Source organism: Takifugu rubripes, chromosome 20 (genome assembly GCF_901000725.2).
Source record: "Takifugu rubripes chromosome 20, fTakRub1.2, whole genome shotgun sequence".
Taxonomy (NCBI): Eukaryota; Metazoa; Chordata; class Actinopteri; order Tetraodontiformes; family Tetraodontidae; genus Takifugu; species Takifugu rubripes.
In genome coordinates this window covers 4026571-4043181 of record NC_042304.1, presented here as the reverse complement: position 1 = coordinate 4043181, position 16611 = coordinate 4026571, and the positions used below count along the sequence as shown (strand labels likewise).

Below are 16611 nucleotides of genomic sequence, written 5' to 3'. Positions count from 1 at the left end.
TTGTTAATTACTAAAATGACAACAATACGATGATATGATCAGATTTGATGGTGTTGATTTATTAAAAGGTAAAATAGCGAATGAACATAGAGAATTGTGCGCCTGAAATCAGCAGCATCGCCACCTTGTGTTTTCAGTAAGAACCTGTTCATTGGTCAACGAAAATCATCATACCAAACATTAAAAAATGTATTTTGATTCCAGATTATCTCTATTTTTCCCCACTTTGATCAGCTTTTTTTCTCTTTGATTTTTGGATCGAAGGAGGAACTGGTTCAATTTTGGTGACGTTGGTGACTCCTTTAAAGATCAAAGTCATTTCAAGCTTTTATCTTAAACCAAAAAAAAACAAAACTACGATACAACCTCCTGTAAACCTAAGACTGTATAGGAAAAGATTACAACCTGTATCTGCTTCTCTGCTTTCTTAGTATTGTTATATTGAATTTAAAGTCTAATTAATTAATTAATTAAACTAATTCATTTCACTTCCATAATTAAAAAAAGAGGGGTTGTTAGACTGGGAGAGCATCTCTGCTTCGTGTAGGCTGTTAAACTTCCGGACTACAATTCCATCCATCCACAATTCCGTTTCCCGTGATGCTTCAGCGTGACCTCGCGGACAACACAGGAAGAGGAATTTGTGCTTTCGCTCACGCTGCTCGCTGTTTGCTAACTATCAGGCGGTTGGAGATCATGGCTGCTTCTAAATTAGTGGAGCTGGAGGCCGGGACCGGGTTGCCCCGCTGGCAGCTGGCACTACTAATAGGGGCTCCTATAGCGCTGGGTGTGGGGGCGATTTATCTCTGGAATCGTAGCAGGAAGAAGAAAAGTAAAGCCGCCGGCGAACGGAAAACACCAGAAGGCAGCGCCAGTCCAGTGCAGGGCCAAGACGGCGCAGCACGAACCAACCAGGAGCAGGATAACAGGGTAATGTTACCTGTGCATTTAGCATTTACGGTTCCCCCCAGTGTGTATATAACGTTCTGTGCCCGGTTTGACACCGCTTGTTTAATCACAATGCGCGCAGTTTTTGGTATAATTATGTCAATGCCATGAAAGAGTTCTCAAGGACACTTGACGTTGCAACCAGAAAGTGACAGCTAACGTGGCTTCATAAGCGAGGCTAATGCGGGCAGTCAGCGCTGCAGGATTAGCATCTAATTACAGCCTTTATTCAAAACACCATAGGCCAACGGTGTTTATATCATTTGTTGAGTTAATTAGAACATCGGAAACGTTCTACCTGTGCTACCCAGTAAAGAGGACCTCAAAGTGGCGCACAGAAATGAAAGCCCTGGCCAAAATGATGGGATTATGTTTAGAATTCGTTTTACGAGTACGCTAACGAGCATCTGTGTTTGTTGTTTCATGCACTTTGCCGTCATCTCAACGAGACATTTTAAATGTAAAACAACCTATGGTTTAATAGCCAGCATGATCCAAAGTGGTAATGGGATTGTGTTAGATTAGATTAGATTCAACTTTATTGTTATTGCACATGTACAGGTACAGAGCAACAAAATGCAGTTTAGCATCTAACCAGAAGTGCAAAAGAAGCAGCAAGTGAGGATAATAACTTAATAAATACAGTATGTGCGGTTATTTTTACAGTCGTTTACCAGGTTGTGCTATAAACATAACCCATAAAATGTTAACCCTGTAGGTTATGTGCACTCAGTGATGGTATACGTGTACAGTCAGTGTATGTTACAAGGAAACATTTTGTCATTTAAGGGATTTCTTCAAAATGTCCTCTTTTAGAGCCCGTTGGAGCGTGCTCAAGCAGCGAAAAATAAGGGCAACAAGTACTTCAAGGCCGGCAAGTATGAAAACGCCATCCAATGTTACACAGAGGCCATCGGTCTGTGTCCCAATGAGCAGAAGACGGACTTATCAACGTTTTATCAGAACAGAGCAGCTGCCTATGAACAGCAGGTTGGCAACAAACTCTTTGAGAGATCTTTCTAATCAAACTTATGACTTCTGTGGGATGAAAACATTAATGTGTGCATCCTTTAAGCCCAGAACCAGTCAGCTGCTATTTGAACAATGTTTCGTATCTTTTCAGTAGCTTCCATAGGGATTACAAACCTGACTGGGTCCACCGCCAGCAGTCATTTATTTCATCTTTCAGACTTGTTCACACTATCACCATTGTCCAGTTTTATTACCTTATTATTGTGGATGATTATGCACGATTGTTTTTTCCCTCCTGGGTGGCTTATTTGGTGTAAAGAGTTAATCTTGCCCTAATAGCTGACATCTAGAGTAGCCTTCTTGGTGTATAATTATTGATGTTATCAGCCAGAACAATACAACAGATTTCATTTTTAAATCCTTTTTAAGATATCCCGGATCCAGATGCAATCATTAGATTTAGTGCTACTTTTCTACTTTGTGCTTATCCTGGTTGTTTATTTATTTTATATTGGAAAGTTGCTGTTTCACTGAAATTAGTACCTAGTGAGCAGAGCTGATCATTCCAGCTGTGCTGAACCCTGTTTGACCGTGTATTGGACTATTTCTCATGCATGTAGACAAATATTGTTGGAGAAAAAAAATTTAAGTGGCTTTGTTGGAGATGAGAATGATCTCCGATTGAGATGCTGTGGCATGGCCAGAAAAAGGCCACTCATGCTTGAAACCCTCCAGTGTGGCTGATTAAATAGAATATTGGAAAGAGGACCAAGCCAAAATTCCTCCACAGCGATGTGAAAGACATCAAAAACGCATGATTGAAAGTGTTATTGCTGCCAAGCGTTATTAGCTTAAGGGGGCCAGTGCTTTTTCTCATGAGTGAGGCTTTTGAATAACTCTTTGCTTCAATGAATTGGAATAAACAACGGAATGGAATAAGCATTGAGAAAGCTAGGTTGTGCTTTTCATAAAAGTAAGCAGAAAACAGAAGAAATCAGTTGGCGTTGGCGTTGAAAGGGGTCGTCCGTTTTTCCACGTGACAGTTTCACATCTGCTCCTCTTAGGTCATGATGCAGAAGATTCTGTCCAATCATTAACATTCCCAAACCTTTCCGCAATTGTGTTTAAAATAAACAACCAGGATGCACTCATTCAGTTACCTCTTCAGACAAATTGTAAGAGTCTATTTTATGACACTGCATCTCATACTTTTTATGAGTTATCTAAGCAATAGCCACTGCAAAGCTACGATTGTTTTTACCTATGAGCCTTATCTGATTAAACCATCGGATTTTCATGCATTTACATTTTAGAGTTGACATTTACAATCTAATTCCAGTTGCAATGGACAGAAGTAGTACAGGACTGCTCTAATGCCGTCGAACTGAATCCACGCTACATAAAGGCGCTGTTCAGACGAGCCAAAGCTCTGGAAAAGTTGGACAACAAGAAGGAATGCCTAGAGGGTACAACCACGTTATTTTTAAAAGAACTGTTTGTTTTACAGTCGGATCTTTAAAAGTTTTTGTTGTTTCCCCATTGGCTTTGTTATATTTTCTATGTAGACGTCACAGCTGTGTGTATTCTCGAGGCCTTCCAGAACCAACTGAGCATGTTGCTGGCAGACAGGGTGCTGAAGCAGCTGGGAAAAGAGAAGGCTAAGGAAAAATACAAGGTACATGTCAACTCAGGGAGCTCCTTTATTTGACTGCCGCAAAGAAATGTCACACTAAACCTTGTTTCTTTTGCTCAGAACCGCGAGCCAATGATGCCCTCTCCTCAGTTCATAAAGTCTTATTTTAGCTCATTCACTGATGACATCATCTCAAAGCCCCTGCAGAAGGGGGAGAAGAAAGACGAAGATAAAGACAACGAGGGTGAAGCAGCGGAGGTCACTGAGAGGTGAGTGAATATTTACCCAGGAGCCACTGAATGGTACAGTAACTCCGGTTTTAGCAGGAGAGAACAGGATAACTTGTTGAAAAGACGCCATGTTCACTAACTTTTTGGGGGGCTGGTGGAATAAAAACAACACAAATGCATGATTAATCTCATTAAAGCCTAATATAAGCACATAATTAAACAGAGTTGGGCATACTATGTTGTCTTTACCCTTGTCAGTGGTTTAAAAAATGTATTGTCGCGTGTAGTCAACCCACTGTTGCAAAATAATGCACCACAAAATAACAAAAAGTGCATTATTTTGACTGATGTAGAAATAGTTATCTGTTATCCTGAAGATTTTTATCAGTTTTATTTTAAAATGAAAAGTAGCTGCTTTATCAGAATGTATTTAACCTTTGCTTCTGCCTTTATGCCAAATGAACCATGAAACAGGTCACTCAACAAATCTAGCCAGTTCAGCAAAGTGTCAGAAAACAAAACTGTGGTTTTAGAAGCAAAAATAAATAAGCTGAAGGTATATGTTGGCAGACTGTTTACTGTTGAATGATGCTTATTAATTATGGAGGCTGTTGTCCCTCCAGGCTACTGTGCTAGTTCAAATAGTGCAGATGCTTGTGAATTTTTTTTTCGAAAGAATTTGCCCTGCAGTGACTTGCGCTGGCTTGGTTGCGTGGTATTTTTGCACATTGTATACTCTGCCTGGTGGCCTTGTGGCATTTGGGGAATTCACAGGAGCCAAACTGCTTTTTAAGTGAACCTGTGGGAGATTTGGGCTGATAACCTGACATTTGGTTTCACAGTCTGGCCAGAGAACTTGTCTTCTATGCCCCTTGAACCCCAAAGTCATCAGAATTTAAAAGCACCACCTTCGCCGTGTGTATCGGGTGTTTTTGGTAACTTGTTTACTCATGTGATCACAAGTTTTGCAAATTTCCTAGAGCATTGCAGAAGTGAGTTGACTAAACATCTTATCACAATCATCAGGATGTGAAAGCTTCGCCCCAGTGCCGTCGTTTATATGCGAAGGTCTCGTGAGGTAATAGCGTGCGTTTGTACCACGGCCTCCCCTGCTTCCTGATTGACGTCCTAAAATGACAGTTGTTCACTTTTGCATTGATAAACACAGATGAAACGTTCCAGTGGCACATGGCACATCGAGCTAATGTGGGCTGTTCAGGTATTGAGCTTTTTAGATCATTGTCAGTTCATTGCATTCTGGCCCAGGAACAACACAGGACCGCCAGCTACAGTCGTGCGTCAGGGGAGTGCAATGATTGGGAAACTATTTTGATGGGTCAAATTGTTCCTGGAGTGACTGAATATTAAGCAATCACTTGGTTAGTAGGCCTTCTCATGAATGACGAACCAATAATTTGATCAGAATTCACTCTTTATTAGCTGAAAACCAGGCAATATATTTTTTTAAAGTCATTTTTCTTGCTAATTCTTATTCATAATGCTGTTTTTCCCCCAGATCTGGCTACCTGAAGGCAAAGCAGTACATGGAAGAGGAGAACTACGACAAAATTATTAGTGAATGCACCAAGGAAATAGATTCGGCGGGCCGATACATGGGCGAGTCCCTGCTGCTGCGCGCCACGTTCTACCTGCTGATTGGAAATGCCACTGCGGCCCAGCCCGATCTGGACCGTGTGATCAACATGCCCCATGCCAATGTGAAGGTAGAGACCATTCTTTGACCAGACTGGAGCTGATTATTGCACCAAATATAACCTGAAGTCCCCCCCCCCATGTGCATTTTGCAGCTAAGAGCCAATGCTTTGATCAAGCGTGGAAGCATGTACATGCAGCAGCAGCAGCCCATGCTCTCTACACAAGATTTCAACATGGCCGCAGAGATTGATCCAGGCAACCCAGATGTTTTCCACCACAGGGGTCAGGTACTGACCAAACTGGTTTCTCGACGCTGTTTTGATCTCATAAGAGAAAGGGCTCTGGTAACTTGTTCCGTCTTCATTGTTTATTCCTCCCCCGCCCCCGTAGCTGAAAATTCTGCTGGATCAGGTGGACGAGGCCGTTGGAGACTTTGATGAATGCATTCGGCTGAGGCCCGACTCCGCGCTAGCTCAAGCACAGAAATGCTTTGCTCTGGTAAGTGATCGCACCAATAATGACTAATGATTCCAACTTCAACGTGGCTGAGTTGTGTTTTCATTCATGTTCCACAGTACCGACAGGCGTATACTGGAAACAACCAATCACAAGTTCAGATTGCCATTGATGGCTTTCAGGATGTTATCAGAAGGTTCCCTCAATGTGCCGAAGGCTACGCTCTTTATGCTCAGGTACAAAATAAACAGCCATTATTCTGCTCATTGTACACATTCGCTGTATGAGAGGGTCCCTCCAAAGCAGCATAAAACATGCTGCCGTCTGAGAGTAACAGTAACAGTAGGCAGGATAAACACAAGAATGTTTTAACGTCCTTAGCTGTGAACACATTTATGCTGTTTTTTTCAGGCTTTGACAGATCAGCAGCAGTTTGGAAAGGCGGACGAGATGTATGATAGGTGTATTGAACTGGAGCCAGACAATGCCACCACATATGTTCACAAAGGGTATGTTGACATGTACATATATATACTTAAAAAAGTCTGACTCAGATCATAGCTGTCGCTCATTGATCTGCGGCTGTCCAGTTTGTTACAGCTTCAATGGAGACAAGACCTTGACGTCGGTTTAGACCTCATCAATAAGGCCATTGAGATCGACAATAAATGTGACTTTGCCTATGAAACGATGGGAACCATCGAGGTTCAAAGGTAGGATTAACAGACGGTTGCCAGCCGGCACAGAGGCAGTGCCCGGAATAACCACTGACTTGTCCTTTCAGGGGCAATCTGGACAAGGCTATAGAAATGTTCAACAAGGCCATTAACCTAGCCAAGTCTGAGATGGAGATGGCCCACTTGTACTCGTTGTGTGATGCAGCCTACGCCCAGACTGAAGTGGCGAGGAAGTACGGACTGAAGCCACCGACACTGTAACCCCTCCACAGTTTATTGCCAAAATGATCATTACTCAACACAACTCTATTAAAACTGCAATTGTCTGACCTAGTTTTGATTTGAGTACTGGATTGTGTGGGGGAGGGGGAGAATACCCCCACAATCTTTTGTGTTTACATCACATTCAGAGGGTTTTGCTATCACGGAACAGGTTTCACTTCATAGATCAGCCGAGGCTCGGATTTAATGCATCTTTAATAACTTGCGTCTTTTTGGGTGAGAAAACAGCTTCTACATTGTTCAACCAGTAAACCATGCAGAATGACAAAGAATCACAATGAAAATACACAGATAGCCATGTAAATCTGTTTAAATTAAAAGAAAATAAAGGTAAAAATGAAGGCAGTTGAGTTAAATGCAGTCTGTTGAACCTTTTGCTGACTTTGGGATGTTTGTGAATTAAGTCTACAAAAGGTGCTGTGAGTGTTTCTTATAGATCCAGTGGACTGTTGGCATATTGGTCTGTCTTGTTTCAGCTCCTTACATGTTGTAATGTAAATCTTCAGTTTAGAATGCAAGATTAAAATGAATATGGTTCAGGAGTGTAATGTCTATGTTTGTAATGCTGCATTTGTTCTGACGGACACAGCAGCAGAGGGATTAGTTTAGCATCCTGACTTTTTTTTTTTATGACATTGCCTGTTATCATTTTTATATAAGTTGTGCAGCATGTTCACTGTTGATGTAATGCAATGCTCGTGCTGTCTTGATTGCTAGAAAAACTTAAACTGTCAGAGACTTTAGGCAAAACACTTGTGATTAGGAGGAACTTCACTTTGTGTTTAGTTTTGAGGTTTTTTATTTGCCTCGGATGGCATCACAATGGACTACTTGTTTTTGTAGTTCACTTTAAAAAAACATTTTTTTTATTTTTTCATACTACATCAGCTCTACCAGACATTTACTTCCCTCCCTTTCAAAGTATAATCAAGTAACCTGTCTGATTGTTTCCAAGTAACATCCAACCCATTCCCATGTACACTGTATGATTTGGTTCTCATACATTTTTTTTATTTTTTCCCCAACACAGGGAAATTAGCCAACACTGTGGAATGTATGCAGGATTTTACATTTTTTAGTGAAACCCCAAAGGCTGATGGGATTTTCATCTGAAAGAAGTGTTGGCTAATTTTGGTAAATGTGACAGTTACCCGGAATCCAATCACATTCCAAGCTGCAGCCAGCAAACACTACATCACAACAATCTTCAATTTACTGCAAGAGCTGAGCCCAGAACTTATGGAGGCTCATATTGATTTCAGCAGGCCATTTAAACTTTGGCTGTTTGGTATAAAGTATGTGACTTTCTTCATCCTCTAGGGGTGAGACCAAAGTGAAAATATGAATCCCAATAAAGTAATTCCTGAAATGAGAATTGGAGCTGTCTTTCTTGCTCACGGTCACCGTAATCCACAAAAATCTAGTAGTGTATTTGATGTTTACAACAAATGTTTGTACAGTTCAGTTGCTATTTTGATCTGTGTTAAGATGAAACGTGTAAATACTGCCACCTACAGGTGTAGTTCGTGTATTCCTCCACACTGTTACAATATAACCAAAACAATCGACGTGTTCACAAGTTTCAAAACACTTTGTATTTTATATTATGGTCAGAAAGTCTTCACACAATGCATTCCGCATTTTCAATAATAATTCGAAATAAACGTAATAAAACAAAAACAAAACTCCTTCAGCCTTGTTGCTTCCGTCCCAGCTGATATGACGTAATGACGCCATTGACGTGTCGCCGTCAACACAACAATGGCGGATGAGGTGGAGGAAGCTATCCGGGGCGTCTGGTGAGACAATTCACAAACAGGACCATTGGAGAGTCATTTCCCTAAAATTTTAAATTGGTTTCGATATCGTTTGATAACACTCAAGCTTATTTCTTTTAAATAGGCTTTGGGGTCGCTCGCCAGTTCTGCTGACGAGCGATGCTAATTTAAACCCCGGAGCTAGCCAGCTAGTGTTCGTTAGCCAAGTTGTTCCCGATTCATTATCAGCGGACCTTTAAACGGGAAAGAAATGACCGAAATGCTTTTAATAATTAGTAATATTTCTACCATTTATTATATTTGTTTTGACTAATGTATAATATTCTCCAGCCAACCCGCTGTCAGTAAAGAGGCAGCGGAGGTAGCCGGTGTTCTGTCTGCTCTTGTTCCGGTTTCCTCGGCTCAAAACTTGGGTCAGACTGTGTCGCTCCTTCATTTGCTCGTCTACGTCTCGTCATTCCAGAGATTCATTAAATGAATATTGGACCCGTCGGTAAAGTAATAAAGCTGTTAAGCCCTGACAAAAGTGGGTCTTTGTGCGGTCATTTGGCTGCATTTGAAAACAATATGTGACGTAATCTCTGATAATGCGAAGTAAGTGATAAACTTTCTCAATTCTAACTCATCTCTTTGAGCCGTTGCAGTCCATAATATTCTAATGCTTTGTGTAAAATGTTAAAATGTGCTAAAGTTGCAATTGCTGTTTCATATGAATCAGATAGTTTTGCTGCCTGTCTGCCATTCTTGTCATGTTTTGATGCCCCGATTGTCCTTTTCAACAGGGACCAGGACTTAGCAGAGCCTCTGGACTCTGAAGGCTCTGACACGGAGATGGAGAGAGGGATTGTGCAGGTCCAGCAGCATTCAGCTCAACATCGAGCCAAAATGTGGAAGGTAGAATCAGTCGTGAGAAAAACTGCTAAAAAAAACCGATGTCTGCTACAAAATAAATGCTGCTTCGTTTCCTAATAATGCTCATTTCAATTGCTAAGACATATGCAGCTGGTTTTTGAGCACATTTGTGAAAGAAATGAAGCAAGAAACATTTTGTACATCAGGAGATGACAGGATAAACCAGCACACAAGGCTTGGCTAATGTGAAATCTGTGTTTGAGTGAAAGCTTTCGTTGTTGTATTATTTAATTTTTTAATTTTAGTTATTGAATTTTAGCCCTCAAAAATTACACACTGACAAAGTTGGGGCCAGCGTGGCTCAGTAGCTGTTTCTTCTTTTTGCCAGATTGCTTTAAATGTCTCTGGAAAAGGAGACAGCCTGTCCTCATGGGATGGTGTCCTTGATTTACCAGAGCAAACTCTCATTCACCACCGGAGTCAGCAGCTGATTGGTGAGTGTGTTCCCTGATCAAATATTCCCTTTAAAAAAGGCATATAAAGCATCAGAACAAAAACTGTATGTGTCTGGGCAGATCCAGCCTTCTCGGTGAATACTGTTCCTCAACAAAGCAGGACTTTTTATTATCCTTTTGTGGTTCGCCGATGCATCTATGGCTATTTTCCTACCGTATTGCTCTTCTCTAATGGAGTGCTCTTTTATTGTGTTAATTATTGTGTGCAAATTTTGTTCCGACATTTAGACCAGTTGGAAATGTCAGAAGAAGAGAGAGCCGATGTGGTGTCGGATGTTGAGTCAGTCATCACTTTTTACTGCAAGTCCCGGAACATCTCCTTCAGCCCGGAGCTGAGCTGGCCACACCTGCTCAAACCGCTGCTGGGGCTACAGCTTCCTCGCAGCGACCTGTACAACTGCTTCTATGCTTTCATGAACAAGTACATCCCCAGGTCTGAGTCGGCTGTCATTAAATCGATTCGGTGTGCTGAGAGGTGACTTGAGTCTAACAGGTGTCACACATGTTTGTTTCAGGGACTGCGTGGCAAACGGGCGACCTTTTCACCTATACAGGCTGCTGCTGCAGTATCACGAACCAGAACTTTGCTCCTTTTTGGACACCAAGAAGATCACCCCCGACTCCTACGCCATCAACTGGGTGCGTGTTTCTGTTTCAAAGTATTCACCTTTGTAGCTGACATGAGGAATAAACCTGACTGTTCAGTGTGTGTTTACATTTCCTCCAAAGCTGGGCAGTCTCTTTTCCAGCCACTGCCTTCCTGACGTTACCCAGGCCATGTGGGACTTCTACCTCCAGCAGGCTGACCCCTTTCTGGTCTTCTTCGTCATGCTCATCATCCTTGTCAATGCCAAGTAAGCAGCTGCTAGTAAAAGCCACACAAGCGCTATTGCCCCAAACAGATTCAGCAGATTTAAATGCTGTTACTGTTGCTTTTAGGTGTCGATTGAAGGGACGTGTTGAAATTATGTTTGTGTATTTTTCTAGTCTGACCCGGAAGTTGGACTGACAAACATTCGTTTGCAACTGAAAAATGTCTTTCTCTTTTGATTTAGAGAGTCCATCCTTGCACAAGAAGGAGACAGCAAAGAGGACATCATCAGTGAGTTTGGCTTGCTGACACTTTAATGCTGTGTGATGTTGAACATTTTCCTAAAAGCACTTCCTGTCTTACAGAAATGCTGGAATCATCTCCTTCACTTTTGGAAGCTGAGGACATTGAAGATTTGTTCTCACTGGCACAGTATTACCAGAGCAAGACTCCCCTGTCATTCCGAAAGGTGAGGCTCTGTCTTTTACCACTAACAGAAGCAGACGAGCTGTCCTTCATGCTTTTGGTTTGTTTGTGCTAGATGAACCAGAATCTCTTTGGAAGCAGCTTGGTGGCTTTGAAAGAGGAGGACACTGACCTGAGTCAAGCCCTGTGTATGCCTGTGTCTGTCCCTGAGATTCTTCAGGCCAACCAGCAGGTCATTAATAATCAAAGACTCATCCCTGGTGAGTTTCACCGCACGCATAAGGGTCATTTAAATAATGGATTTCTCTTCCAGGACGGGGTCCGATTCTTTGTGGTGGATTGTCGGCCTGCAGAACAGTACAATTCCGGGCACCTGTCCACAGCCTTTCATCTGGACTCTGACCTGGTGAGGCCAAACATACACATTCCAAGTCATGGTGCAAACTCAAACTCAGCGAGTCTACAGCTCTTACGTGACGGGGTTTCTTTCCTCCCGCACGCAGATGCTCCAGAACCCCTCCGAGTTCGCTCTGTCTGTCAAGTCTCTCCTGGAGGCACAGAAGCAGTCTTTGGAGTCAGGCTCCATCGCCAGCGGGGAGCACCTGTGCTTCATGGGAAGTGGGAGGGAGGAGGAGGACATGTATATGAACATGGTGCTGGCACATTTCCTGCAGGTGTGTGAACCGCGAGCGACGGGAGGGACGGCGTGTTGTTGCTCCTCCTTTGCTAACCGAAGCTGTTCTGTTGCAGAAAAACAAAGAATATGTCAGCATCGCTAAAGGAGGCTTCATGGGTGAGTGGCTGCTGTTTAAAAGGTGGAGTGGCTTTTCTCCACAGCACTTGGGACACTAAACTGGAGACCGTGTGTTTTTAGCTCTTCAGAAACACCTGGTGGACATGAATGTGGAAGGTCTGGACTCTTCGTACATCCACTGGATCGTCAGCACCTCAGGATCTCACAGCAGCCTCAGCTCCGCCGATGTAGGTGGAAGCGAGTCTCTAGACTTGATACCACCTTAAATGAGCGGTGAATGGTGTCAGCAGAGTTGTTTTATCAAACACGCGTCTGCCCTTGTGCATTCAGGGAGAGTCGCTGAGCGGCTCCGCAGACGGCAAAGGCGTCAAGTCTTTGGTCAACAAAATGACTTTTGCTCTCAAGTCCAAGTCGGTGAACGTGAAGGAGAAGATGATCAGTTTCATCGAGAACACGTCCACCCCGGTAGAAAGGTGAGCTCAGGATTCCCGATAAATTCACTCCCAACATGCTTTTCAGACAGGAGAACTCTGAAATTCCATCTCATTGTCGTTTACACATGATCAGGATCATTGTGAGAGTGTTGTTTTTCCATCCATTAGCCGATTCTGCAGCTTTCTTTCCTGGGCTCATCCATGAGTGCTTGTGACTCGGGTGTAAACGTTTGATGCCTGACATCTGTACATCAGCTCGCGCTGGTCCACTGTAACAAACTTTAACAGAGTATTGTTTGTATTTTGCATTCACACGACCTTTTGCCTTATTCCATGTTAGAATGTCATTCAATCTCCCCTGGCCAGAGAAGGTGACTCCAGACCGGTAAGAGCTCCCTGCCCCTGAGCTGCTCATCACCAGCATGTCCACTGGCTGTAAACCCTGCGGCCTGCCGGGTTCACCCAGACTTAGTCGAATGTCACTTAGACGCATGCTTGGTAGCAGCATCTCTGCCCGCACTGCCCAATCGCTGCGCCCCCAGCAGGGGGGCCGGCGGCATACGTAATGTCTCGTGCTTTCACTAACAACGTTCAGACCTTTCAGGAGGCCGGGCTTCGCACCCACAACTCGCTGACGCTGCCATCCCTTTCTCATCTGAACATACAAAGACCTTCTGCATCACTGCCGTTTGCTTGATGACGCTCTAACAGTCCGTCATTCCATTTCATTGTGTTCGATGATAACCAGGGCTGCGCACAAACAGGAATAAAAGACCCCCCTTTGACACTGATAGCCCTGGATATCATCCATAGACTAACCTGTAGCTCCTTGACTGTCTGCAAGACTCATTCTTTCTTTGTTTCTAACAGCATAAACTGACAGTAGTGGGTTAAGCGGTTCTACTACAGCCCCTGGCTCTGCGTGCTGGTTGTGTTGACACCTCCCTGATGATGCCTCACTTTTGCCTTCTTGCTTTCTGCCTGCAGACACGTGAGCAGCAGCGACCGCGTGGGTAAAGCGTACCGCGGAGTGAAGCCTGTGTTCAGCATCGCTGATGAAGAAGAGTACGACACAGGTAAACGTCCTCAGCCGGTTCTACGTCCATGAAGCCGCTACATCTGCCCGTTGTCTCCCCTCCCAGACGAGATCGACAGCTCGTCTATGTCGGACGACGACAGGAAGGAGATCGTCAACGTCCAGACGTGGATGAACAAACCGGATGTAAAGCATCGCATTCCGTGCAACGAGGTGAAGGAAACTGGTCACATGTTTCCCAGGTAAGTTAACGTCTGGATCACTCAAGGAAACTTGCAAAGATCACGACCACCTGTAACCCCGACTCTCGGCTTTTGCCAGCCACCTGCTGATCACAGCCACTCACATGTACTGTCTGCGTGAGATCGCCTCAAGGAGGGGCTTCGCCTACATCCAGTCCAGACAAGCCTTGAACTCCGTGGTGAAGATCACCTCCAAGAAGAAGCATCCAGAGCTGATCACGTTCAAGTTTGGCAGCAACTCCTCGGCTGGAGGCGAGATCACGGCAGTCGAGAGGTGACGAGGGCGCGCGGTTAAAACAGTGGTTCTTGTTATTTCAATCGTCTGTAGATTATGAAAAGCCTTGAATGGAGAATATCTCATCCCATCACATCTTTAATGGCAAACCCACGAAGAAGAACGGGGGCAATGCTTTCTTCTCAGAAATGAATAACTCATCTATTTTTAAGATGTCCCCATTCTGCTGTTATTAATAAAGCAAAAAGATAAAATGCTGGTGTAAATACTAGCCAAACATCCTCTAATGTGTATAAGTCTTTGCAATAACACAAGCAGAATGCTTTACATTAGTCCTATAATTGGAGGGACGATGCCTCAGCTGCATTCTCATGTTCAAATGGACATATATACACCATAATTAAAAGTTGCCAGTTCATAGGGAAAGAAGGAGACTGTGGTGGCTGATTAAGTCACATGTTTAATTCTGCATAATTTAATTGTCCTAGAGAGAGCCGTACATCAGCTCACTTGCCGTTATTCATTTTCCTGTTGTACTTTTTTCCCTTCTCCACTCAGATATTTGATACCCAATGCAGGCGACGCCACCAAGGTCATCAAGCAGCAGATCATGAAGGTGCTAGATGCTCTGGAAAGCTCATAATTGGAAAAGCTGGGTGGGGAAATGACCACAGACTGTAAATGTGTCTATCCGCTCCTCCTGCTGGACAAAACCAGAACAGTGAAGCACTGCGTTGTCTGTGTTTGGGACATGGAGGACACACAGCTGACTGAAGACCTTCTGTGACACATCTGGTGTGATGTAACTCTTAGGTGCTCAGCAGTCACCCAGCCACCTCTCTTATGCTAAGTTAACGAAATTAACCGTAAGAGTTTCTCTTTTGTTGAATTAAGGGGTTCCCGGTCCAGTGCAATTCCATGTTGACAGCTTTCCTCTGGCCTTAACGTAGCGTTTACGACATGACTGACCTTGACCTCCCTCTCAGCTGTGGTCTGTTCTGTGTCTCTGTTCGGTCTCTGTCTCTGGAAATTTACTTTAAAAGAGTCGTTTTAATCATCTGGTCATGAAGCAAGCGTGAGTGAGCCAGTTCCAGCAGCCATTTGAGGGCGATTGGTTCACGTAACAAAGGGTTTTGATAGCATTTATTTCCAGGCCGACGGTGTTCAATAGGAGTTATTTGCGGACGTGATGAATATGTATAAATTGTTTAAGCGGTTCTGCTCAGTTTAGTTCTGAGCACATTTACTATCGCTTAGAATATGCAGCGAAGCCTCAGCTGGCTTCTATTGCAGCTCTGCTTTCTTTCTTGAGTAAGATTTACTTAATTCTGAGCTTTTACATTCATCTAGACTCTGTAGCACTCAGAAAGCAGCTGCCAGCCTCTCTGAACTACATCGGTATTACAGCGGGAGCGTCCCAGTATTTTACCATCCTTCTCATATGGTGCGTGACCTTTATTTTACTGGTTTCACCTTGTTCACACATCCAGGTGAAATGATTGGCCTGTGGACGCAGGCAACTGTATTTGGAATGGAGCAGTAGTTGCATATTTCCAGGTGATGGTAGTAAGATGGTCTGTCCTTTAGACAGATGTAGAGGAAGGAATACACTTTAAAAAATGACTATAATTCTTACTTTCAGTTTGCCGCTCTTGCCTAGCCCTCATGCCTGTGATACTGGCAACGTATCACAGTATCCTGCTGCTGCTTTACTGCTTCGCTCATTTAAAACTGTTTTGCTCTCCAACTTCATGATTCAAACTTGATGTTAGTTTATAACACCTGGATTAAAGTGACAGAGCCTACGTTAAGGTCATCACAAGAAAGGTTTTTTTTTATTTAATTGAAATGAAGAGAGGGGCTGAACCTGAAACATATGGCACATTATGGGCTACAAAAACCAAAATGTCAACCAAAGGCCCAGTAATATTTAGTCTCTACGCCAGTCTTTGAATGCATTCCTTGATATTGATTCAGTACCTTGTAATATTGTTCAGTATTGACGTGATCATACCCAGGAGTCTTCGTTACTCTGCGACATCGGAGGTGAAAAGAATGCTACCACTATTCAAAATGTCTCCAATGTAATTTGCACCTTACTGTACCGCCGTTTATTTTCTAAGCGTTTTTGTTTTTAATAAATGGAGCTCGAGTGCACCCTCGCAAGAGTAAACGCAGGTTGAGCATCCTTGTGTTTAAACAAGAGGAATCACCTCTGATTTGGGATGGAACTGGGATGAGAACCCTTTAACCTTGGTGGTGGATCCAGGAGTTTGAACTGCAATTAATACATGCCTGCACTTTTTGTTGAAATAAAAAGGATTTAGTGTTGGTACCTTACAGGAATAAGTCCTGTTTTTCCACACGAAAAGTAGCTTCCTAAATATGAACTGACAGCGAAGCAAACATTTGCTTATTAATAGAACATTATATGAAAACCAGCATTGGGCTATTACGTGTATTATACAAAATCTTCCCCTCTTTCTTTTCCTCTAGTAATTCAAAATAACATTTTACTGCCCTTCTGAGGGAAAACGCACGGTCGGCAGGAAGACGCCCATTTTAAAGCGTCACGTCCTATTTCAAAATAAAGGCCGCAATTTTTCAGAATTTCAACATGTATGATTGATTGACATTAAATTTAAATAAAAACACCTGCCTGAGTTCAATTTGA

At 43.2% G+C, this 16611-nt stretch overlaps 2 protein-coding genes across 3 annotated transcripts; both read left to right on the top strand.

Moving 5' to 3' along the window:
* The first annotated feature begins 391 nt into the window (after nucleotides 1-391).
* On the top strand, nucleotides 392-8228 carry tomm70a (translocase of outer mitochondrial membrane 70 homolog A (S. cerevisiae)). The gene is made up of 12 exons (XM_003973831.3): nucleotides 392-930; nucleotides 1765-1938; nucleotides 3260-3386; nucleotides 3486-3595; nucleotides 3674-3822; nucleotides 5300-5507; nucleotides 5592-5726; nucleotides 5830-5937; nucleotides 6015-6131; nucleotides 6307-6404; nucleotides 6486-6608; nucleotides 6680-8228. The coding sequence occupies exons 1-12, from the start codon at nucleotides 601-603 to the stop codon at nucleotides 6831-6833; spliced, it is 1833 nt and encodes a 610-aa protein (XP_003973880.3). The 5' UTR covers nucleotides 392-600; the 3' UTR covers nucleotides 6834-8228.
* Nucleotides 8229-8546: 318 nt separating this feature from the next.
* On the top strand, nucleotides 8547-16277 carry tbc1d23 (TBC1 domain family, member 23). Of its 2 annotated transcripts, XM_003973901.3 has the most exons (19): nucleotides 8547-8653; nucleotides 9415-9526; nucleotides 9873-9978; nucleotides 10228-10432; nucleotides 10515-10638; nucleotides 10729-10853; nucleotides 11055-11101; nucleotides 11176-11279; nucleotides 11352-11468; nucleotides 11550-11642; nucleotides 11740-11910; nucleotides 11987-12029; nucleotides 12111-12217; nucleotides 12321-12463; nucleotides 12765-12809; nucleotides 13412-13500; nucleotides 13567-13702; nucleotides 13782-13976; nucleotides 14496-16277. In XM_003973901.3, exons 1-19 carry the CDS (start codon nucleotides 8616-8618, stop codon nucleotides 14578-14580), a joined length of 2085 nt encoding a protein of 694 aa, XP_003973950.1. In that variant the 5' UTR covers nucleotides 8547-8615; the 3' UTR covers nucleotides 14581-16277. The 2 variants fall into 2 exon arrangements, with proteins under 2 accessions (XP_003973950.1, XP_011612810.1); XM_011614508.2 differs by lacking the exon at nucleotides 12765-12809.
* The last annotated feature ends 334 nt before the right edge of the window (nucleotides 16278-16611 follow it).